The sequence below is a fragment of the Dicentrarchus labrax genome, unplaced genomic scaffold, assembly GCF_905237075.1.
Source record: "Dicentrarchus labrax unplaced genomic scaffold, dlabrax2021, whole genome shotgun sequence".
Lineage (NCBI taxonomy): Eukaryota > Metazoa > Chordata > Actinopteri > Moronidae > Dicentrarchus > Dicentrarchus labrax.
The window spans coordinates 10,139,904-10,166,192 of NW_026136718.1; the positions used below are offsets into that span (position 1 = coordinate 10,139,904).

The 26,289-nt window shown below is 39.9% G+C and overlaps 1 protein-coding gene across 2 annotated transcripts; it reads left to right on the plus strand.

Annotated features, from left to right (window-relative positions):
• The first annotated feature begins 1,513 nt into the window (after positions 1-1,513).
• Positions 1,514-26,104, plus strand: fam163ab (family with sequence similarity 163 member Ab). 2 transcript variants are annotated; one of them, XM_051377396.1, is made up of 5 exons: positions 1,514-2,009; positions 21,730-21,829; positions 22,015-22,036; positions 22,611-22,725; positions 23,658-26,104. In XM_051377396.1, the coding sequence occupies exons 4-5, from the start codon at positions 22,633-22,635 to the stop codon at positions 24,054-24,056; spliced, it is 492 nt and encodes a 163-aa protein (XP_051233356.1). In that variant the 5' UTR covers positions 1,514-2,009; positions 21,730-21,829; positions 22,015-22,036; positions 22,611-22,632; the 3' UTR covers positions 24,057-26,104. The 2 variants fall into 2 exon arrangements, with proteins under 2 accessions (XP_051233356.1, XP_051233357.1); XM_051377397.1 differs by having other exon boundaries at positions 1,514-2,004.
• The last annotated feature ends 185 nt before the right edge of the window (positions 26,105-26,289 follow it).

Consider the following 26,289-nt stretch of genomic DNA (forward strand, 5'->3'; position numbering starts at 1 on the left):
GTCAGGTGGTCTGTGGCTGTGAATGTAAGACTAGATGTCAAAGAGGAAGTCCCAGCAACAATAAGCAGGAGGAAAGAGATGCACAGATAAGAAGTGTTCAGCAGGCTCACCATCAGCTTCAACAACAACATTTGACAGCTCATTAAGATGAATGGCAGTTGCTGGGGCAAGAATCTGAGGGGCAAGACTTTCGGACTGTTTTGGATATTTCAGAAGCTCACAACATGAATACATGAATGTATTATAATTTACAAACATGGAGGGACAGCTGTTAAATTATTGTGGTAATTTGAGCTTGTTCAGCCAAACATAGTTAATACGAGTTTAAGGCGACTACTCTGCTGTGTTCTGTCACTGTGTTACCTTGAAAGCAGTTTCAAGTGTGAAATTGCTGTCTAAATGAGGTAGAGATCAAATTATTAGCATACATGTAAATGAACTCACTGAAATACATGCATAGAAACTGCACATTGGTTTATTTATTAACCAAAAGACATCACAAAGCTAAGTTGGCCCAGAGTTCCTAATTAAGAAAAAGGGGGCACATTTCAGCCCATCGTGTCATCTTCAGTGTAGTGGTTCAAGAAAGTGGAACCACTTTAGTCACCCTTCTTTTGAGCACTTCTTTTGCAACATGTTAGGCTTGTTTGCTCTCTTACCTGGTTGTTGAAGCTTTTTAAATACTGCAGCATGTGGTGTTGCACAAACCCCAGACCAGATTCTCTGACTTCCACCACCTTAATCTTCCCAACTGGTCCTGGGATACAGTAGTACGAATCTGAGAGCATCTCAGTTTTGTAGTGCAGCACAACCCTGATTGGTCAGCCAGGCCTCCCTTCTCTGTCGATATTTGCGTCGACTTGGTTGCAACAGTAAGTAGATTAAGGGACCAGTGATTGAGGGCAAATCAATTACTGTAGCTCAGTGGTCTGTGTTTGGGGGGGTTTACTGTAGCATTTATTTACTGTGTGCAGGGCACAACCACATTACCCAGCCTACTTTTCTAATGGGAACGTCCTGAACAAACCATCATCATAATATTGAGGTTACAATCCTTATATCTATCCATATCACTATCATATCACTATAATGTTCTTACTATAGCCATTTTGTTCCTGAGGTAGGGCAGTGCAAGTGTGTGTTACACTGACATTATTGGACTTTATGCTATTTATACTCACAATCATTTCATTTCTACAGGCTATAGTACACAATGGGTATCTACTAGAGGTCATAGTTTATGATTTGGTACTGTATTTGTACTCTTACTGTACAGTACCACTGACAATCTTAAAATATTCTGCCAGGTATCTACAGTGAAGTGGAATTGAATTAACGTGTAGAGACCTCACATCTTAGTAATATTTCCTCCAGTAACAAGCTTATATTTCCATAAATATTTGTTATAGTAACCCTCTGAAATGTACTATATCAAGTACATTGGCAGGGAGGTAGTGTGATGTGGGGCGTCTCCTCTCCTCCCACCGCCTCCTCCCAGTCCGCCCAGCAGCGGACTCCGTCATTTCACCTCCTCGTCCCTCACTTGTTGGATGTGTCCGTTGAATTTCTGTTGTTTTATAGCTTCCTTGTGGTTGTTTGCACTCTTGGAGTCCCGAGAAGACCACTGTTGTGCGTGAAGGTTGAAGCGTTTTTACAGGTTACGTGCGCGTAAAAAGCGCTTACTCTGAAGCGTTGTCCTCATTCTTACCTGTTTGTTTGCGTACCGTGATTATGCTCCGTTTTTCCGTGTCTATCCGCCGTGGCTGTCTCTGCTGCTGCCGTCACTCTCACCTCTAGTCTGCTGGTCCCACGACGGGAGTGTTGGGTTTTCCTGGCGGCGTCGTGCGCCCTGGACTCCGGTTCATCCTTGGAGAAGTTCCGCCGCAGTCCCATGCTCAGCGCTTCTCTGCTTTCCTCCTGCTGCTGCGATAAGGATGCTGCTGGCTTTTCCTGCTCAAACTCCACAGGATTAGACTGAGTTGAACAAACGGACCATGTAACCAGGTCAGGTATGTGAAATAATGAAAAGGGGGAGATGGGGGTCACATTTTAGGTTTGTTATATTTGAGGAAAACCCTTTTTAACCCGGGGTCTGGAATCAAATGTCAGAGGTGGTCCTTTCACTCGGACCCTTGATCTGAAGGAGTCCTCCCCTTTTAGTTGCAGTGGCGAAAATATAAAGGTTCACATTACATAGCATATAGATTTGTGACTTGAATTCAATTACACTTTCAATTCAACATGAAATGTGCCTTTAAGGCTGCCAGAGGAGAGGAAGCGGAGAGTGGAGCAGCTCAGCAGGAGCTGGAGTCTTGGGGTTTTGCCATTTTGCTGCTGCTGTGATCTTCTGTCACACTCCTTCAGTCTGGTCTAAGTGGCCTGCTGCCATTTAGTAGGGGAAAAAAACCCTGCATCATTTCAAATAAAAAATGTTGTGTTAGAAAGAAAGGCTGTGGCTGCCAGGGATAGAGATGGGATACCCACTTTGGTCACCTGTATTGAAATTCTCTTCAGTCGTGAAGCATTTTGGATAGAAAGAGGGCACAGGTGAAGGTCCTGGGTCTCAGCAGGGTTCAGCAAGCACTCACACTGCTGGGATTAGAGAGGTTCAGTTCCTGCTGGAGCCACTCCTGTTGAAAATTGTTCGATTGAAAGTGCGTCACTGTATTTTAGACTGAATACTTGATAATGTGACAATATTTGATGAAGATGATGGAAAGTTCATAGGTTTATATCAGCTGTAATGCAGCCTTAACACACCACCCAGGTGAACTTCACCAAAACTGTTCTTCTGCTCCTGCTACTGTTTGAACCATACACATGATATTGGTTACTGATGGTTACTTATTGGCTGTTAACAGGATCTACTTTTTATAGATACAGTGGGCATTGTATAGTAGAAACCTCTGTCTGAAACAGCTTGTGCGCTCAAAGGTGTATGTTGTGCATCTACTTGGCTTTGTCTCAAATATGTTCATATTAAACACATAAAACCTTCACAAAACCAACTTAAATATTCATTCACCATGTGCACATAGCAGCTAAAGTACAGTATGTGCAGCGTATTGATCTCCCACGTCAACAGCCAGCAGCAGGTGCTGTGCCGCTCTGACCCATTTCTCACAGAGGAAGCTCGAAAATACAGCTTGACTAAATAACTGTTGAGCAGTCTTTCTATATCCTCCTGTCTCCACCCCGCCCCAAACACACACACACACACACACACACACACACACACACACACACACACACACACACACACACACACACACACACACACACACACACACACACACACACACACTCATACCCTTCTTAATTCCTCCACCTCCAGTGGCTGTGATACAACAGGAAGTGGACTGATTTCCCAGAGGAGTCTGCAGTCAGGCTGTCATAGCTAACACAGCAGCAACAGACAAAATGTATTTAATACACAGCTTGTATAATGGTGTGCTGTGCCAACAGTTCAAAACACTAAGGGAAATTACAACTAGCTGCTAGCAACATTTGGTCTGTCTGGGGTAAGTTGTTCTGTAACAGCCTCTCTGGCTGGGAAACTAAATATTTGATCAACCTCAGTTAATTTAGGAAACAGTTAGCCCAAGCTGCCTTATTAACCCTCATGGCAAATCCTCATGGCTCGTCATTATTGCTGCTGGGAGACAATTTCTATCACCAGTTTTGGTGGGTTTTCCATTTTCATTCACTTTTTTGCTTCAGCTAAAGAAATACCGCAATTTTTTGACCTTGTTTGGACCGATGAGACCTTTTCAAAACCAGATGGACAAACTCTGGTGCTGTGATTTAAGCCAAAAGCAACGATACGTTGGTCACATGCATCCTGACCAGCCTGCAGATGACCGAGAACTGGCCTTGTATAAACTTCTGTATTTTAAAAGTTTTATAGACTTCGTGGATGAAAGTGTTCTGAAGTATCTGAGTCATGGTTGAGCAACTGAAAAAAAAAATTAAAGAACCTCAGACTGAAGAGCCGAGCAGGCTGGTCAAAATTATGTCATCTAGTGAAAGCGTGACCCACAATCTCACATCACATCCACACAAGATTGGCAGCTGAAGGTTTGTGGGCTTGTTTGTAAGTCATACTGTAATTAAAGTAAGTGTCCCAACATCATGACCAGCTCTGGGTTGTATGGAATTTGAATAAGGCTTTTTTAAATTTGAAGTAAGGACACTGATACTATAAGATAGGAGTATGAGTCATAGATTCAGTCTCTCTTGCTTTCTGGAGGCAGACTATGGTACTCTCTACCTTTGGTTGTAAAATCATGTCTTGCTTCCTCCTGCTGACACTCCACTGAGTGTATTTTCTGGGACAGCGTGCATGCAAAAGTGTTTTTAAGCTGAGGTAGTAGTGTATATACAGTATGTGTGCACATGTTGTGCGTGTGTTTGTTGGGTCGGGGTTGTGTGGAGAGTCTCAAACTACCCTGGGAAAGTATTTCAGTGTTTCAGGAGTGGTGTGTGAATTATTGAAAAGCCCTCAAGGTTTTTCTAGCTGCTGGATCAGTATTTCTTGCCATACCTTTGCGAGTCGAGTGCACTGTAGTCACACTTTAAAGGTGAGATGAGCTGTGTCCAAACTGCACTGCAGCACAGGAAACGTAACTCCGGCACTAGCTCGTCTTAAAGTCTACAATGACCAACCGGCTATCATTTTAGAACAGATTTGAATCTATGATTTGAGTATGATTTGTCTTTGGTAGATGTGTCGGGGAGAGGAATATCCTTAGCAGTCACTTTTACTCATGGATATGTTATACACAAATAATGAGGAATTAATTTGCTCCAGTGACCCTCCCAGCAGAACTTTTTGCTCAGGTCAGGTTCACATAACAATGAAATATTAAAGTTTCTCTGGCGCAGCCCGGCAGATTTCCATATATGAATGACACTAAAATAATACGGCTCTTGTTTTAATGGACATCGAAACTAATGTTTTGTGTTGACATATAAACATAGACAGAAACTAAACCAAAGTATATGCAATATTATTTATTGTTCATCAGGGTCACAACACAAGAGTTACTGCATATTCCACAGCACGCCAACTTTCTTGCATTTCTGTCTCCTTCCTTCCAATGGTAGCATATTGCTGCGATCCAAGAAAAAGAAAATCAGGCTCAGTATCATGTAAAAATGTAAAAGGTTTATTGTTATAACAAGAATATTTTGGCGTTATTACGACATACAAACTTATCACTTTATAACAAGAAACTTATACTACTTATCTTGTTACAACATAAAATGTGTCATATTATATATATATATATATATATATATATATATATATATATATAATAAACTTATTATTATAACATGTAATGTGTCGTGTTATAATGTGATAGCTTGTTGTTATTGTAACAATTTAAGTTATCATGATATGACATGAAACAATATACAAAATATTATAACATGCTATCAATCCATTTTTCTTTTTCTGGCATGGCAGCAATACGCTTCCATAGCTCTCCTCTCTTTTCCCTTCACTGTCTCATATTAGATAAGACCATCCCTCTTGATGTTCGGCAACCAATCAGTAAGACAAGCGACCACCATTTGACCTCAACAGTTATGGTGATTTATTTAGCCATTTATGGGGGTGGGAATTTTAGGAAATCTGTAGTTTTACAGTATATTTTGTAATGGAGGTGTATGGCAAATACTAAAATACAGTAAATATCCTCTCTTGTTTACAATGAATCAGAATCTGAGCCAGTTTTACATGATGCAATGTCCAAATTGCTTGACCCAAACAAAGATGGCTACCTGTTCTGGGAATGATCACTCTTTACTATTCCAGTTCCAATGTATTAAAAAGTAAAATCGTTTCTTTAAAATATATTGCTTTTAACATGTTTTTTGTTATAAGTACAGACAATGGTATTTCCATGGGGGATGGATGTTGTGGTCAAGTAGTATTGATAAATGGTTCTCTTACTTCAAACCTATTCGGTTTTGTGGCTGCACTGCATTTACTCATTATACTGAACTATAGCCACAAACACAAAAAGCTAAGAGATACTCTGTTTTTCTGTCTTTTACACAATATGATCTTTCTCTTATCTGCAGACAACAAGTTAATATCTTCGAACCACCATCACATTGTGGTTTGAATGAATTCTACAGGTTAATGAATATGAGACACTATTCTTTTGATTTCAGTTACTTGGTGGCTGGTATCGCAACTTAACGTGACTCTAACTGTGTTGCGCAAGGTGATGTGTGGCGTGTGGATGTGAACGCAGCTCTGAAGCGCAGCCAGGGTGGGTGAGGATGAGGCCAGTGAGAGGAAGGCTTGTTGGCAGAGCCGGAGGCTTCTGGAACAGAAACGCTGTTATCTGCTAACGTAGCTCTACTGCTGCTGGCTGCTGTGTCTGTGGTGACTCATCAAAAACATACACACACACACACACACACACACACACACACACACACACACACACACACACACACTCACATATACACATACAGGCATACACACTTATAGAGACACTTCCAGACATAATCAGACAGACTAACATGAGCGCCTGCACAAAATACTGACAAAATACTCTTTGACATACTCACAGTTAGATAACGTGACATAAGCACAGACAATCCTCTGAATAATCACAGACACACACATGGACATTGATGAACACAAACACATACAACCTACTGTAAGCCGGAGTGACATTTCCTCAGTGTGACAAGCAGTCATATAAAATCTTATAAAATTTCAACTTTGAACCACATTATTGCATTTATTTATTTTATATATTGATTAGACTAGATATAAGATTTTGTATAAGAACACAATTTGGAAATGTGATACAAGCACACAACACATGTTTTACTATAAAACCTTCCCTCTTAGTAAAAAAACCTGTACTCATTTTAAATTCTTTACTTTAAAGCTTAAATCTTTCCAGCTGAGGGAACACTCTGCTCTCACTGTTCATGCATGGACCTCCCTCTTTAATCAAATGCCTGCCCTTTGTCATCACTGCCCACCAGTTCCCCAACTTACTTTTACTCATCATTATTTGAAATGTAGAAATGATCCTCGGGCTACCCTGTTATGCAAGCATTGCTTGAAGTTTAAATTCAAACATTTGCACTTGAAATAAGCAGTTTTTCTGATCCTCTTTCCCGGAGCGAGCTGCGATGCATTGAATAGTAAGGAGGAAAAAGGTCGGAGGTCACAAGACCCAGATAATATTCCTGTGGCCTGAGGTGGACGTGGAAGAAGTATGTGCTAAAATATATATTCAGTGTGAATAAAACATATTCCTGCTAAGTCTTTCAAATGGAAATGATAAAGTTTTATGTAACTATATGTGATTGTGTTCATTCACTCAACTGCCACTCCCACAATCCTTATCTCATCTGACTGCCATATTGACAGTGTCTTTGTAAACATCAGTGAATATGAGATCTGACTGGCTTCCTCTGTACACATTCCCACAACACTTTAGTTACAAATAACCATAATTTTCAGGATACTTTGGCTGCAAAATGTCTGTCTATAAGGGTTTCAATTAAAAAGCAACAGAGATTTTATGAGTAAGCTTAGATAAAATAAATTATTGGAAAAAGGATGACACTTGAATATCATGTATTTCGCAAGAGAAAGTATCATTTAGGAAACCTTTACATGCAACAATTCACCATAGATAATAAATAACATTTCCATGTGATAATAAGATATAATGTATAATAAACTCAAGATCTTTCATTCACAACGAATACAACATGGTGAAATGCATGCAAACCAATGTTTACATTTATTCACATAAAACGAAATGTGATTGAAATCACATTACTTCAAACCATGTAGACATTTAATCTGAATATTGCCTGAAGCTGATAAGTCCCATTGCTGTGCATGTAAAGGTGCTGATGTTGAAGATGAAATGAGTATGTGTGTGAGGAGATGTTGGATTTCCGCTGAGTCTATTATCTCTTTTATCTATTCCCTCCTGCTAACATTATGCTAGAGATTTAACCATTTCCCAAGTTGTGTCTCCATTTCTCAACCCAAACAACAATGGCACATAACAAAAATAGCTGCTTACTTTCCAGCTGCCATGTTTGTTTTAGTCAGAGAATAGAGACATGCAATGTGCATCCAAAAAAGGTTTTTGTGGCTGCATAATAGAAAAGGTTCATTATGGACATGTCCTCTGTGAGATTTATTAAATTACCCGCTGAGTTTCACTGATGTTTATTTTTTGAAAAAACAGTGGGTTATTGCAGTAACTTCAATGCAATCATGTCTGCTAATGCAGAGAGATGAGATGGGATCTGAGTTGTTGTTTGTCCTGGAAGCGTTTCCCCTTCTGTGTCTGCCTGGCTGTTAGCAGGATGACACAGTGGATTCAGTTACAGTTCTGTAAGCTGAAGGTCATGGGTTCAGTTTTTTTGCACAGCCATGTGTTGAAATGGCCTTGAGCAGCACTCTGAAATTCACACCTACTCATTCATTGTGAGGCTGGGGGTAAAGCATACGGTTTTCAGGCCAATTTCTAATTTAACCATTTTGACAGTCGTGGGAAAGGCTTGGTAGGGATTGAAGGCTGACAAAGAATTGACTGGCAGTGTGACGGCTTTACAGGCTTTATAGGCTGTTCAAGACGGCCATGTTTTATATTTAAATTATAACCTTAAATTTGACACTCAAATAAACAAAACAAAACAAATCACTCAGGATAGAATTGGGAACATAAAACTGGAAGTACAGTAATGTTTGTTTGATCCCTAGACTATGGAAAAGACGCTGTATTACTTTACAATGCCTGGTATGTAATTTGTGTAATTAGAACTGGTGCCCCATGCACTAAGGTCTTGCTGCAGTGGCCATGGGTTCAATTCCCCTACCACTTTAAGTGAACAATATATATAGTACGAATAGGCCACGAAAATCCATTTCAAGTAGATTGAAAATTTTGGCCACAGCTGTTATATGCATCAGTCCAAAGGCAAGTGGCTAATTCTAAGGTCAATGGTTTAATTCCTAATGGGAAAACGACTATAATTACTGGTCCTTAGAGAAAACAGACAGCTCATTGAACCCTAACCTCTTCTCTTGCTCTTCTGCTCCTGAGCAAGGCACCTCAGCGGGGCCTTCATCCTGCTGGCCCTGCCATCTGTGGCTGCGCTCCCTCCTCGCTTTATTAACTGTCACAGATAAAATGTCCATGTGAATGTATGCTAATGTAATATTCGTGGTACATTACTCCCTCAAAGATAGAAGCTGGACCATTTCATTTCCTTTTATGAGACTGCCGTGCTGACCAGCAGAATGGAGGTACAGTAATTACAGCTTCCCCTGGCTGCCCGCTGCCCTGTACTGGGTGTGCGTTCAGTGATGCTGCACTGCTGCCAAGTGTGAAAGAGAAGCTGGCATATCGCAGGACAGCAGAGGAGGAGCTGAGCAGTTATAATGAAACCTCTGCAAACCCTCGTAAAGCAGGGAGACGAGGAGCTGTATGCATGTTTAACGTCCTTTTCCTGCTCAAGTTCTTCACTGTGAATCTGTCTGAACTGGACATAAATTAACTAGAAAATCAATTCAGGCCTTCCAGTTTGAAGTGCGGGCGAGTCAGTGGCTCAGTGGTTAGAAATGTCCCCTCAAAGCTTGAGGCTGTAGTTTGTTGGTTCAGTCTGTTTTTTAAGAATCTTAAAGAGTAACTTTATACCAGGCTAAAAATTTGTTTTTTTGCTGCTTTCTCTGGTTAAAAGTTTTGAGCCTGTTTCACCGGAAATGTGCTCTGTTGTACCTGTTACCACACCCAATAGTGATATCACATAATCTTAGAGTACACCTGTGCATCACTTCACCAAGTAAGAAGTAGAGAACCATAGGAGGTCAGTAAAGATTTTCAGGGGCTTTATCTGTCTGCATCTTAATTCTGTGACTGACTCAAACCTGTCCAAGTTGTTTCCTTCCTTGTATCAAAGGCATGCTGGGATAGAGACCCAGTGGTTACAGGCAGTGAGTTCAGTTTATAATTTTGAAGTGCAGCTTATTAGTGAAGTAAAAGATAGTGTTGTTAAGAATGGTTGATATCTCTGTGGGTTTGACCTTGGACCTCATTATGTTGTTCTTGAAGTTGATTCCACTGCTGCAGCCAGTTGCGCTGGGTAAAAGCATGCAAAGAATGTAAAGTGATACTATTACACAGTGCCCTTCTCACATTGTGTTTCTGCCCTGTGCTCCTGTTCTTCCTTTTCTGGTTCTGGATATCTTTTTAAACCCCATTCAGTTAGCATTTAAAGGACAGGCATGCATAGTATGTTCAGATGAGCGTAAACCCAATCAATATTTTATGGCATTGTAAAAAAAAAAAAAATCTGACAGATATATATGCCCAATTTGATCAAAACAAACAGCCACCAGCCACTGGTGCAGCTTTACCTTCCATGTTTGCTGAGCATTGCTGCGGGCGGCTGTGTCTGTTTAATATCTAAATGTGTTTGATGATGTTTATCCTGGGGAAATGGGCTGATCTCCCCGTTCTTTTCTGACTCTGTCCTGCTTTACATTCATACTGCAATCTGCCTCTGACTCCAGCTACTGCAGTTACACCAGTACAATGCCTTGTGTAAGGGCACACTTGTTGCATTATAGAGGGGTTTTATTCTTTTGGTGCGACTTTTAGAGTCAGCCCAGAGTTTCTGCCAGTTGTTGTGACAGGCTCCCCATCAGATCTAATCATTGCTGTTATTAAGTGAACCGTGTTTGAGCAAACCTCCTAATGCAGTAGTTTATTAGCTCTCTCCTGCAGGCTTTGCGCCCATTGTGGTTTTTAATGGACTCACCAGAAAGCCCTCACAGACACCAGTAGTTTTGTCACTGATGTGATTTGAACTGATAGATTTTTTGAGAGAATGTTAAGTAATTATGCCTTACTGTGATGTGTTTTGTGTCCTGTGTGTCCTCTGACCCCACTCTATTACCAACAGCCATTCATTCAGCTGCTACTAGCTACTGTCATATGTAATTACAGTCGTCTTTCCATCCAATTATACATTGCAGTTTTCTCTAATAATAATAAAATGATAACTTTATTAAAATAATAGACTTAAAGAGAACAGTTGATAAGGTCAAACACAATTCAGTCTCTAATTATAATCCAATTGTGAAAGCAAGGTTAATAAAATATTCAGATAGAAAAATAAGAGAGTTTAGAAACCCAACAGAAACTGAGTTTAGGTTTGGTAGCTATATCTAGAATATTGGCAGGGATTCTATAAAACTGATTCGGAGGAATGGAGAATTTGTAAATGTTATGCACAAAGTATCTTTAAAATTTTGAAGAGCAGTAGGAGTTGTCATAGAGTAGTAATAGTAATAGTTGTGATCAAAGAAGTTGCAGTATTAGTCACAATAGTAGTAGGAGTATTTGCAGCAGACAGTGCAGTAGAACCATAGAGGGTATAAGACAGCTGGGTAACCCATAGCCATCCCACTGGCCTGGATATCTGATGATAGGCCTGTATGGAAAGGGAGGAAATTGAATTTGACGTGTGTATAAAAATTACAGATGGACCGTGAGTAATGAATCTTTCACTTGCCATGTGAGTAAAGGTATTCACCACATCTTGAGTCACAGCTAGTGTGTAGAAAGGCTGAATCAGGCGCTGGCAGGCTGGAGTACAGTAGCCTGGAGAGCTGCATAACAGCATAATGTACACCAGTTATAAATCTGCCAGCCACATATACGGCATCAGAACATGGTCCAGATTGGACGGAGAAAAAGACTGAAACTGTGTTCCAACTCTCTGTCGTCCTATCTCTCTCCACCTTCACAGGGACGAAGGCGTTTTACCGCCTGTATTGATCATGTGCTTTTATAGGGCCAAGAGGATCATTCTGGGGAGTGGTTCTTCACATTCATTGCATTCTTTGCCCCAAATGACCTCAAGCAAAATCAAGTAATTGAACTAAAATGTTCAGTGTCATCAATCTCTGCCTACTGGGCCGTAACTGCTGCGACAGCTTAAGAGGGAAGATGGGATAATGGTTGGTTGAGTTCCTATAGGTCCCTCAGTACATGAAGAAGGTTATCAATGTCACGTGTAAGTGTTTGAATCCAGGAAATTAATCTACTTATTATCTGGAGCATTATTCTATCAAATACATGTAGTTGTAAAACCGTGAAAGACAGTATGTCATTCTGTAGTACATTTTAGCACCTGGGCGTAAAGATCCAAAAGGTTAGAATCATCCTTTTGTCATATATTGTTTTATCTATTTCCATTTAATTTTGTTTGCTGCTACAGGATGTTTCCCTCTTTGCTCTTGTAGCAGGATTATTAGTGTGCAAGAATTAAATCAACCTACAGTTTTACAGCTGATGTGAAAAAGGGTTTGCTTGTGTTAAAATCTAGTATCTTCCAGTCCAAGCCTTTTTGTGTTCCTCATGCCACCGTAGTTGTGCACATATCGAGTTTGTGACATTCTCTAATTTCTCCCCATTCAATGGCTCCTCTCCAGTTCCACTGTTTTTTTTTTTTTGTGAACAGCTGATATGTAACATGAACTATTTAAGACAGGAGATATTATTCTCTCTTAAAAAGAATTTGCAGATGATTTATTCCCTTGTCCATTATGGGCATGGATGGAACAGGTATAACGGCAATAGAGTTCTTGTTAAGGATCCCTCGTATCCAGAAGCTACACAATATACAGTATTTAATAATAATAGGCAGAATGCAAAGTATAGATACATGTGTCATATCACTTTTGGAACACATTTAACTAATAGATACTAATCACAAAGTTCAATCCACCAGGCCTCACAATTTAACAAAATTATATCCACAGTAAGGCAGAAACAAAAACTACACTGTGCTTCCAAGAACGTCACTTCAGCATCAAGGACAGCACACATTTCTTTACAGTAGCAGATCACAGATCTGTTCTTCAGCTGGTCCTATGTTTCCAGTAAGATCCACAACATAACATCTGTGCTGATTAAGTGATTTTTGCATGATGTTACTGTACATTCCCCTGGATTTCCAGTTAGAGATGCATTGTAATCACCAAACATGTGAGCTGTGTATAATCTGCTGTCACCTCACAGCATTAACTAAAATCAATTAATCCAAACAGATGTCCTGTGATCCAAATTTGAGCTGCCACTGTGTGAAGTTTCCAATTGCAGCTTTGACGGATTCTTTTTGTTTTGACATTTTACCAATGATTCTACTTTTTTTATGGTGAATAATCTTCATGAGAAAGAAGCACCACGATTTCTAAACCGACCCCCTAAATTGTGTTTACTTCACACCCACACATTCAAACAAACAAACATGTACACACACATGCAAACACGCCCACACTGAGCCACAACAGAGACGATACAGAGAGGAAACAGATAGAGGAAAGCCTTTGGAATGCCAGATAACAGGATTAGACAAATTACATTTCAACTGTGACCATGAATCCCGTTTGGATGTGTGACTTGTTTTCTCGCACTTACAACGGCAGCCATAGAGCTGTGGAGTTTAGATGACAAAATGGTGGTTTTCCAAAATAATAATGTACAGAAATTTTGCATGAATTATTGCCTGGGTAAATTGGCTTTGGGTTTAAATTGCTGCTGCTGCTGAAACCAGCACCTGAAGTAGTCATGAATAGAAAAGAGTATACGTTTAAAAGGACATAACGAGCGTACATACAGATTTACACATGCTCAAACAAGGCCTTGTACTGTGTTGCTCATGAGCCTTGAACAGGATAAACAACCAGACAAAATGGATGGATTGACATTGAGGGACGGGAGACTGTCAGCCTTCCACTTACCTCATCCATATTTTTGGGGACTCAGGTTAAATTAACCTTGCAAAGGCAGCCTACAATCTTCTCCTTTATCAATGCGGTCTGACAAGGCCATGGATGAAAGTTGGTTTCAAGTACAGATGAAGACTGACAGTTCTCTCCTTCAGAAAGACATTAACATAAACTCATCCTACAACAACAAGTGCTGGGTTGTCTTTGGTTTTTATACTTCTGCAGAAACATGGTGGTTGTCAGTCTTTTCTTTATTCTTTCTACCAAAATTCTTTTTGAAAAACAGTGAGGTGAGAAACAGATCCTACAGTTGCTGAATAATTTGTCATTTTATATTGATGATAGTGGTGAGTCACTAAGGATTCAATAAGAAATAAGAAAAGACTTTTTGATTCCGCTTATTGATTACTGATAGCATGGTATGGACCTATCAATCAGTAGAATATAAATTTGATTGATTGCAAATCCACTTGCAAAGTTTTCTCACAACCTCGCTTTAACCTCTTGCTGCTCCTGAGAATGGTAACACCTGGCTATATGTTTTCAGAGCTACATGCGTTCATTTCTGAAAATGGGACCTCTTGAGGATTTCATGGCAGTTACGGGTTAAGGGCACTGCTCTTTGGTGAAAACCTTTTCAAAATGTCAAAAGTAAAACCAGTCTTCTTTTTAGTTTGACTGGAGGATCAAGTGGGTTTTGAAGGGGATTTACACACTGAAAGTAAATTTTGTAATTCTGCTTATGAAATTACAAAATTGCAAAATGCTCAGATGATGAGATCACAGATTTTTATCTAACAAATACAGTGCATGACAGTTAAAACATTTTACCAATGAGTTAGCAGATTGGTGTCTTTCTCAAACATACAGACAGGTGGCAAATTAAAGGAAAAACCAACATAAAATGTCTTACGTACCACCAGAACATCTTCAGTACACCTTGGTATTCATTCTACAAGTCTGTGGAACTCTAGTTGTTTAACTAGGTTGAGATGTGGTTACTACAAAAGCCATAGCATATGATTCACACAATGTTCATGCTCAAACCATTCAGTGACCCTCTGTGCCCTATGGTTTTGGGCATTATCATCCTGGAAGACACCGCTCCCAGGATAGACGTGTTTCATCATAGGCTGAAGTTGATGACTCAGAACAACTTTGTATTGATTTGCAGTGACCCTTCCCTCTAAGGGTACAAGAGAACCAAAACCATGCCAGCAAAATGCCCCCCACAGCAAAACAAAGCCACAGGATCCCCCTCACTGTAGGGGTCAAGCATTCAAGCCTGTACTGTTCTCTTGGTGTACGCCGTACGTGCACACGCCCACTAGTCGAGAATTTGGTGAATGATGACTCATCTGATTGCTTTTTTTCACATCTCTGTAGACCAGAGTCTGTATGGTTTTTGCACCACTGAACTCTCAAGTGTGCATTAATCTTTGTAATGAGGGGTGAATGCACTGCAACCTTGCTATAATAGGTTCAACTGGGCGTGCTCAGCATTTTATACATGCCACAGAGCATTATTAGATGTTAATTTTTTAATTGTACCATGCGGTGCACCTGTGTGGAAACATCTGCATTCATTATGTGACTCATTTACTGAGGATTGTCCTTTGTTTCTGTCACCCATCTCTACTTTGTTTGGCAGGACACATTGTGGGCATTGAACCTGTGGCATTTATGTTACAAGTATGAATGAGGTTTTGCAGTGTGTTTGGAGGAGAAGAGACTGACACTGGCTGACTGCTGGTCTGAGCAATTTAAGATCCAAAGAATCAATCTTGTAAAAATCCTCCAGGGCAGTCAAGGTCCTTTAGATGCTCCTGAAGACTGATGGCCGAGACTCCAGAGGGAACACTCGATCAGAGAGAGAGAGAGAGAGAGAGAGAGAGAGAGAGAGAGAGAGAGAAAGAGGGAGAGAGAGATAGACTGAGAGAGAGAGAGAGAGAGAGAGAGAGAGAGAGAGAGAGAGAGAGAGAGAGAGGGAGGGGGTAGATAGATATTCTCATCACTCTGATTTGCCAAAAACAGCATATGGAAAACCTGTAGTTTGACAACATTAAGGGTTTTTATCCTACAAACAAAATAACCTACAGGAAAAGAGACAGAGGCAATAACGGAAGTGGGCACAATGGAGTGCCAACAAGCTGATGCAACAGGCTGATAAAACCCACAAAATATGAAAGATTGCAGGTGTAAAAGCTTTTAAACATCAAAGCCTAGTACATTGTATCATAACATGGCATAATCTAACATAATGGAGTGTAACAGAGTAGCATACAGTTTACAGTATAAAACATAACGACATCTACCTGTATCGTAAATCATAATGTAATATATCAGTGAAGTGTATGGTATTATAGCATAGGATGACATGTAGTGTAATGTAATGCAGTAAAACTAAATGTGTAGTGTGGCATAATACAGTTTAGCAAAGCCCATATTTAACATAATTCTTAAAGGTCCAGTGTGTATGATTTAGGTGTAGTTGATTACAATACCCTCGCCTCACCCTCCCATTCCCAGCTTCAGTTTCTGCTTGCCAACGATGATGAAAAGAGGAAGAGACATCTTCCCAGAGCCAGCTCCAGACAGCGATACTCTCAACTCTCCTGCTCCAGCTAATATCATCATCGTCAATGTCCATGGACAAGTAATTTAATGTTACCTGATACACAAATTGTGGCTGGAATAACAAGATAGTTGTGTGTCTCTGTCCCATCCACTTTGTTTCCCATAGACCTTTTTTTTTTCAATTGGACTAAATTGCCATTTTGTTTCTCTTCATTGATTCACCTTGACATCCTGCTCTAAGGCAATTTCATTTTGGGAGGGAGGTGTCATTTTCCTTTGTTTTGCCCTTACCAATCAATAGCAAGCAGCATCTTTATTCCCTTCCCGGCTCATATTACTCATATCACTGTCCTTCTTGAGGTTGGCAACCAGGCAAAACACAAATGACAACCTATGACTGTGACAGAAATCTACAAAAGACATCAGCGTGCTTGATGTGTTGCAATTTCTTAAGTATGTAGCCAGGTAGCTATTGGCTGGGCCCATATCTTCGAATCTGCGATTATCCATAGAGCGCAACAAGGGGGACTTACGTGGTTGTCAAGTGTTCTTAAGGCGTCTTATTCCCAACCGAAAAGCTCTGATTGGTTGATTGTTTCTTTAGCCAAGGAGAACAGTTGTCAGTGAGCCCAACACCAGAGCTATTTGAATTGCTGAACAAATTAGAGGTCTGGGTTAATGATTTAGAGGTCTGAAACACGCTACCTCAAAGTAGTTCAAAAAGAAGAAAAACAAAATGAAGTTGCTAGTTAAACAGAACAGAACAAAACTGATAAATACTGGATCATACCGACATGTAACATAACATGACATTAGTATTACATAACAAGATATTATATAACATATTACCGTTTCTATCAGTCAGCATTGCTTATTGCCTCAGGATACATATAAGCCCATCAAGATGACTGACAGGTGTCAGCATGGTAACCTGAGCAGTGATGGTAGGATAAAAAAAACTATTTTCTGCCTCAAGCTAAAATGTTGTAGATTTAAGCTTTAAGAAAAATAACAGCTTGTCCAAAACAAAATCTCCTGTTGAGATTGTTGTGCTGATCCCAGAATGCCGTGCTGCTCCAACTCACAACAAGGTGACGCGCCGAATGGACCCTGTGAGGATTTCATCATCTAATGGGATTCCTCAGAGACGCACCTAATTTTCATATTATTATGCATGCCACTTTGATGGAAATGGAGCTACAGACTTGTTGCTTGTCCAGTGTATTTCTGAGAGCTGTGAAGTGAAGCTTGTGTGTCACAGGAGCACAACAAATGTCTATAAACAGGCTAAAAGCTCATCGTAAGTCTGTAAATTCTTGCAGACCTGAGCTGCTATCTTTCTTAATGCATTATGTATGTACACTACTATAAGCTGCTGCAAACGACATGAGTTCTGCTGCCTTAAATGTACTGGAACGAATCAGACTCTATATGTATTATGTAAGTCTTATTTGTTGATTAGACTCTTGTGGCCAGTGTTGAGGTTCAGCTGTGGTATTTAATAAATGAAACACTTGCGCTTATTGTACACTGACTGCAGCTAAGTGCTATGAAGACTCTGCTGTCATGTTTTAATGGATATTTTATTAGGATGTCTTGATTTATTCGGTAATGAATGCGTACATGTTTGCCTGAGTGAATTCTGTATGTGTGCACTGTATGTGTGTATGAGAGTCTTATCAGTATACAGGGCTCTTCAGGCAGTATGGGGGATTGAGGGCCACTCTAATCTGGACCCAATGGTGACTGATCCAGCTCTCTTTCTGCCTCTGCTCACCATGGGTGTGTGTGTGTGTGTGTGTGTGTGTGAGTGTGTGTGTGTGTATGTGTGTGTGTGTGTGTGTGTGTGTGTGTGTGTGTGTGTTGATGCAGATATCTCATTTCTCTCTGTAGTTTGTCAAACGAAGTAAACTCAAATTAATCTAACCAACAAGTTTGCCTCAAAGTGCTTGCAGAGCAACATGTAAACAGGCAGACAAACAAATCGGTGTGTTATTTTGTGTCTGCGTGTCTGAGTAAAGGATGACGTGGTGACAGCGGTGACTACATTTCCATTTCCTCCATGCAGTACAAGTCACCGAGCTGGCATTAATTATGAAAAATAGTTTGGTGTACTGAGTCTGAGATTGCACGCACTGGAGAGAGTTATGATGAATGATGTTAAGAGAAATCTGTCAGCTGCCATCCTGTTTGGTCTCCACAAATAATTGAAGGCTAGTGTACTTTCTGACAGAAACATGGTTTATGAGCTCTGTGCCAGTGTAGCGGTTCAGATCGCAGCCTGTGGGAGCAACACCGCCTCCTTTTCTTCTCCTCAGTCAAGAGTCTGTGTTAGTTTTAATGAAGAAACCCATTCAGCTTAACTTAACACTGGTACATGTCATCAGTTTGAGATGTTCAACACATCTCAGATGCTATTTTTTTTTTGACTGACCTCAGTTTTCCTCCACCTGCCTCATCTGTGTCTACTGCAGTTAGTCCCCGACTTTATCCATATTTTAATAGACAGTACCATGTAATTCTGTGTTTTAGACTAAGGTATGCACAACAGTTACTGTTCTTCTGCAATCATCCACATCATGATGATCACAGAAATGACAGACTGGGGGAAAAATACTGGATAGGAATGCATATCAGACAAAATATTATTTTATGTTCATATCTGTGATTTCAATGTTGAGGTTGTGTATGTAACATTTACATATTTTCTTTAGGTAGCTTGGATGGATAGATAACTTTTATTCTGCAACCCAATTTACTGCACTGCCAGTCAGACTAAATGGAGTTCTGTGAGGAGATTTTGGCATAGTGGCCAGAATTGGAATTGCAGGTCATGTGATGCCAATTGGCACAAAAGGGCTTCTTCAAACCCCCCCCATACAGAATCATTACAAAAGGAAAAGCTGTAAAACAATTACAAATTTGATTCATTAGGTTGACTAAATGAGCCAGCAGTCACCCAGCTCAGCAATAGAAAGACTCTAATGTCCATCCTGTATCGGTCCAAAAAGGCGGGAGCCTGACAAGTTTTCACTGGATGTGCCTGGTGAGAAACTTCCAGTGGAATGAATGATGCTTGCTTAAAGGAGGACTCCACTGATTTTACACATCAAAATCTGTTTACAGGTATTTGGGAGTTTTACTGCAAATAAAAAAAAATACAAGTGTATAAAGCCTTTTGTGGCTCCAGAGGTAGCTGTGTGAAGTCTGATAAATTGCCTCAAGTGATGTAACTTGAGTCAATGTTGGTTGGGTCTGAAGTTACAGAGAAGTGAGCTTACCAGACCTGCTCAGCCTCGTCCTCATCTCTGCTTGAGGCTGGTGGCTTGAGGCTGCATTATCTGCTACACACCTGGATCTCCAACCAAACTGCCTGTAGTCAACTTTCATTGTGGGTAATGTAGGCACCAGGTTTTGACAAAGAAGAAGAATGGTTGGATCAAAAAAGACAGCTCTGTTAACACTGCATCGATTGTGATCTTCTCTGTCTAAAAAAATCAATCAAAGTTGTCATTGCCACATAGGCACAGATGTGAACAGGTTTTCTCATATGTACTGTAAATCCTACATAGCCCAAATCCAGAGTCAAGAGCTCCGAATGAATCTCTTAATCCCACCATTTTGTCCATTAAGTGGTTTGGCTTCTCATGTGGTGTTGTGTACGTATTGCACTCTTTATCAGTCGTTACACAGTTGCAGCTCTTGGTCAGTACTGCTGAGTCAAGGTTTAGTTGCTTTGCTCTTCTCTGAGCCTCCCACTGTGGCGAGTGGGTGAGGATAATACCTCTAGATGCAACCATGTGGAGTGAGCATCTCTATAGTGATCTCATTAGACTGGCCTCTAATTAAATCCAGACTTCATTTACACTTTGCACCATGATTGATTGACGGACTTCATCTATCACATCACATGTACTGGACAAAGTACTCACATGAAAACATGACACACACGCACACACACACACACACACAAACAAAGTCTATTCAAACATCAGCAGGAATCATAAGTGACAGGCTGAGAAATTAGCTCTGTGTGCTCATGCAGAAACGTGTGAATATGTGTGTGTGTGTGTGTCCACTTCCATACACATCTGTAGTCATGGTGCTACAGCCTTAACTTTCTCCTTTCTTTTTGTTGTTGATTTATTTAGCAGGGAATGTGCCCATTGATAAAACATTGTTGTAAATGTTAGCCAAGAGGCTGTTTTTCATCTCTAGTCCCTGGACAGAGGTTACAAAGTCACCCTAAAAACAGGATATAAGATTGAAATTACATTTATTAAGATAATTTATAAGCAAAAGAAAATGTTAATAGAAAACATCATTCCCTACACGCTTATACTAAATTGTGTAGTAGTTTCTTTCTTCCTCATCCCTTTTTCTTACATTCTTACTTTCTCCTTCCCACATCCTTTTTCCTTACTTTTTTCAGCCTACTTCTCCTTTCTCACCCCCTCTTTCAGCCCAATCATGGCCCTGACGTGTTTTTATCAGCAGTAATAGATTTCATTTCACCTAGACAAGCCTCAGCCTGCAGATTAAAACCCCTAACCAACTGAGCCCCTCGCTGCTAAATCACTTTTACTGCTGCTCTGCCGTGATGCTGCATGCGTGTATTTGTGTGTATTTGAGTGTGGTTGAGATAGAGAGACATCGCTCAAGAATATGCACATCTGAGGATTTGGAGACTTTGATGTGTACAGTAAATATCTTTGATGTTTCCATTCTAAATACTATGATTGTCCATTTCTTTCCTCTCTGTCTGACAGCAGTGACCCAGCAGTGATCTGACCTGTTTCACTGATTATTTCTAGCAAAGCTGAAAATGTGTTTGCAGAAGCACTGGACAGTTAGAATAACTAATGATAGCTATCATGGCTGAATATACAATGAAAGTGTAAATGAGTGTAATCAACCGAAACTCAAACTTCATCAACAGAAATCCTAGAAACACATGCATTCATTGATTCATATAATTAATCAGGTAGACACAGTTATAACACCTTTACAATCTTACACAACCAACAGCTCTACTAGAAATATGTTTGTGAGGTTTATAATATCATTACGTTGTTGTGATTATATCAGAGAAAAGCTGTATTTTTTTGCATTACACTGTAGGCGCAGGTGTTCCTATTATTTTGTCCACCCTGCGACATTAGTTTCTGTGTGGGTGTGTGTCGGTTCATGTGTAATGAAACAAACATACTGTGTTACAGAGAGACAGTGTTCTCGTGGTGCCACCTTGTGGAGAAAAACGTGCCTTCAGTTAAACTGCTATACTTCCCATTTCTTCCAATTCCTCACATTTCCTGCTTCCTTTGCTCCCTCCTTCATTCTTCCCTCCTCAGAGATGTTCATGCAGTGTGGCTATCCAGCGGTGTGACCTCTCATCTTTGACTCCTGATTTGACTTCTCTTCACTCTTACAACCTTCAAACACTCTTCTGATGTAAGTCTAATGTTATCTATCTATCTATCTATCTATCTATCTATCTATCTATCTATCTATCTATCTATCTATCTATCTATCTATCTATCTATCTATCTATCTATCTATCTGTCTGTCTGTCTGTCTGTCTGTCTGTCTGTCTCTGCCATTTATTGTTACTACCTCTGTTATTTCTCTGCTTTCAGGTGTTAAGCAACTTTGCTGAACGTGAGTATAACAACAACAACATTTATGCCACTTGGAAAATAGATTTTTATTTTGTTAATTTTAAATTTGAATAATATGTGTTAGAGAAGCAGAATGTCATTTCTATTTGAATTTTGAACATTTTGATTGCTGTTCTGTTTGAAAGTCATGCTTTCATGTTTTTTTTTTTACACAGCCTGCATTACATACATTAATGAAAAACTTGATGTAACATCCTCAAAATAAAGTTGCCTTTAAGTTCATATTCAGACAAGATGAACATAATGTGGTCATTTTAGCTGCACAAAATTGAGTTTCAGTTTGTCGGTCAAGGTCAGATTTCAGCTGTATTAACTAACGCCTGATTGTATTTAAGTAATTTACACTACATGTTCTCTCTACCTAATTCTCTCCACTTAATTACAGAATGACCTTTTGAGTTTGCTCTATTACCATACTTACATAGAAAATATATTCCAGCAAATTGCATCTGTGTCAGCTGTGAGACTGACCTTTCTGTGATTTGATTAAACTTCACATTTGTTGCGCAGTGGGAGGCTCTTGTTAATGATGTCACTTCCTGTGCCTGTGTCAGAGTTTGATGGAGAGCTGGTCGGATGACAGCTGGAACTGTTGTCATAACCGGAGGAATACTGGCCACAGTGATACTTCTGTGTATCATAGCTGTGCTCTGTTATTGTAGACTCCAGGTACGCCTCTTTGTGTATGTGTGTGTGTGTGTGTGTGTGTGTGTGTGTGAAAGATGTTAAAATTCATCATTCATCATCTTACAGGAGACTGTCGGCAAGAGAAGAAGAACAATAATACATCAATATATCATCAGATATATGAAAATAATACTGGCAGCAAGAAATTTTAGTTATTTCAATTATATGGAAACTGTATTTTCGATTATTGGCTTTGGCTTAGACACACATTATTAAGCCTCCAATACTCACGTTTCTTTCAACAACAAAAACTTCTGCTTGTGCATCTTTTCTTGTTTTAGGAATATTGTAGAAATAGGTATCGGTAAAGCAAATTATTCTTTTGTTTACAGAAAACAACATTTGAATATACTACATTCTTGAACCATATGGGAGAGCAATGCCAATTTTAGAAGGGAAAAATGACCAGTATGGCAGCCAATATAGTGATGTTTATTTGTTTATGATGTATACTGTGTTTTAGCTGAAATGAAAATAGACCTTTTCTGTGTTGATTGTGTACAGATTTTGCACCAATATGACTATGCAAAGGAACTCCAAAGGCTGCTTTCTTAAACAAAAAACTTTATCAAAGAAGTTATATGTTTCTCTGTTATGGTCTCTAACTCTGTGCTGCTTGCCAAAGCACTGTAAATATCAGCACACTCTGCTGGGTAAACATGCATGCCAGTACCGACATGATACCTCCAATATAATGTCAATATCGCCAAGCCAACATATTAGTTTGGGCTTTATTGATTACATTGGAAAAAGTGAAGTGATGTCACCCTGTTTGCAGATTTCTTTGCAGGTTTTTAACTGAATTAAGTTAGCATTTAATAATGACATCAGTTTTGTGGACTTATACAATGAAGTGCACAAAACTGTGCTGAACACTGTTTTTGTTTGACATGTAATGGACTCTCCCTCTGCAGTACTACTGCTGTAAGAAGAATGGGTCTGACAGCGCCTCCATCTCTCAGCAACACTTTGCCTGCAATGCCTGCAGTGTTTCCGGCCTGGACGGATCGATCATCACCCCACTGTCCATGTCGCCACCAGAGCCGCCCGGATCCTCCGACCCCTCCAAACCCACAGGGGGGCAACGCAGTTACTGCCCCACCTGCTCGCCCTATGACTCGCCCTTCTACATCCGTACCACTGATGAAATGCGCAACGGTGGTGAGCGCATCACCTACATGCCCACACACTATGAGAACCAGGCGCTGGCGATGCCGCTGCCCGCCGTCCGAGGCTCCCTGCTGAGGGAGACCCAGCGAGGACGGCCTCCAGATTTCTACACCAACACCCGAGCCATCAGCACCGAGGTGTGACCACCCCAGAACCCCTCCAACACCACCCATACACACAGAGACACTCTTCTCTTCACTTACACACACACCAGCACCACCACTAACAAGACCACAACGATAATTTTGACACCTATTGCACCTACCAGTGAGGATCTGTTGGATAAAGGCTCACTGGTAGTGGAGGTTACATTATCACCTTTATGTAGGGTTTAGGGGTTGGGGGGTGGGGTTAAATGAGGATTGTCTAAGCCAACTGCTGTAGACTCAAGTGTGTGACAAGCTGGGATCACTTTAAAACTTAGTTCCTCACTTTATACCCTCAAATTTTACATTTTTATGTTCATTAAGATAGTAATTATATAACTGACAGTAGCTAAAACTATAGCTGTAAGGTTTCTTGTCCCTTTGTGTTCCCACATGAAGGGTATGGGTGTAAACTTGTAAACTGTCTGTTGACTGTTATTGTCTTTACTGACTGAGGGCTATCTTAGATAATATATGATTTTCCCTTGTTACACATATTTCTAATGACTGTCAAAAAGACAAAAAAAAAGGAGTATGATGACGTAGTAAATATGAAACAATTTTGTCATGATAAGCAGAATGGAAATGGAAATACATTTAAAAAAGGGCAACAGAAGGAAAAGACAACATCGCTTCTACAGTTTTCTGGATCTCTGGAAGCATGCTTGAGTCACAGGAAAGATGGAAGAGAGCGGACGACTGGAGCTTTCTCTATGCAAGCTGTCTGGCAAACTACTGCAGCTCTTCATCTCCAGTCATCTCCTTTCAGCGGTTTTTGTCTCATCATGTAACTTTATTGGAAGAATATTGTTAACACGGTGCACACCCAGTGAGATATTACGTGGCTGCACATGTAGATAGACATACAAGCATTTAAAACTGGATCATGAATACAGTAGTTCAAAGCCTTTCAGGTCGCCAAGGTCCGCACTAAATCCCCATTTTCGCCCCCTAAGGTGTAAACCTGTGAAAGAGCAAGGACGCTTAATCCCTTGAACGCAGCAGTGGTAAGCTTGAAACGAATGAGAGTGAATTTCTCTTTTGACAGTGATGCAAAAAGTTTGATATGTAAATAATAACCAGAAAGCAATGAACGCATCTCTTGATCCCATTGTGGTGACGTAGAGAGATGCACCCTCGGACTTGTACATGATGTATTTTGAACGAGGGAGTGTGATTTACTAGTTTGTGCTATTTTGTCTACACTCTCCTCCTATACTCCTGTACTACTCTCATGTTGAATCTTTGAAATGCAAATAACCATGTCATTTATTTTCTAGTTTTTTTGTTTCGTATTGTGAGAAAGTCAGAATACACATTTATGTGATTGAAAAACTGTTTCACAGTGCCCATTTTCTACATGACACTTACCCAGCATTGCTTGCCATTCACAATAATATGTCCTGTGATATTTGTCTTTATATTGCTGTGTACAGCAGGATTCAGTGAGGCTGAACAAGCAATGCAAGAAACCTCAAGGACTTGCATGGTGTGATAATGTTGGACAGGCATAGTGTTATCATTCAAACATTAAATGCAACCTCTTTTCTGCAGTGCATATAACATGTAATAAATTGATCAGGAGCTACTTTATTTAATTCTCAATTACTTTTCATTAAGGTTAAATAGATGCCAACTGCATTGACATTAAAGCGTACATCTTGAAACTTCTCTAGACCATTTTACACCAGAATTGTGTTGTTTTTTTCTGATTAACTTAAAAGGGCAAATAAATGTACACTCAAAGGTTGACAGGCGTGATCTAGCCAGAAAATTGTGATCTCTGAAGAGGAACCAGTGAAATAGAACCAGTGTTTCTCCGTGTTGTGTCAACTCCCACAGATAAGGATTCATTGTCATCATTTATTTATTTAGGTATTGTATTAACTATATATTTTACTACTTACTTAACTAGTTATCTTTGAAAAAAAAAAAAAAGCTTTTTAGAAATGTGGTTAAAACAGATATCGTACCTGACGAATACAGAAACAGTAATATTTGACAGTGTTAACTTTTGACAATTAAAGATTTGTAACTGCTTGAAATGGCTCTTTTTTGTGATGATTGACAAGAGCACACACACACACACACACACACACACACACACACACACACACACACACACACACACACACACACACACACACACATTATGCCTATTCAGTTTTACATACTTTTATTTATTCATTTATAATCAAAATGTAAAAGGAGAAGCAGAAACTGAACTTTT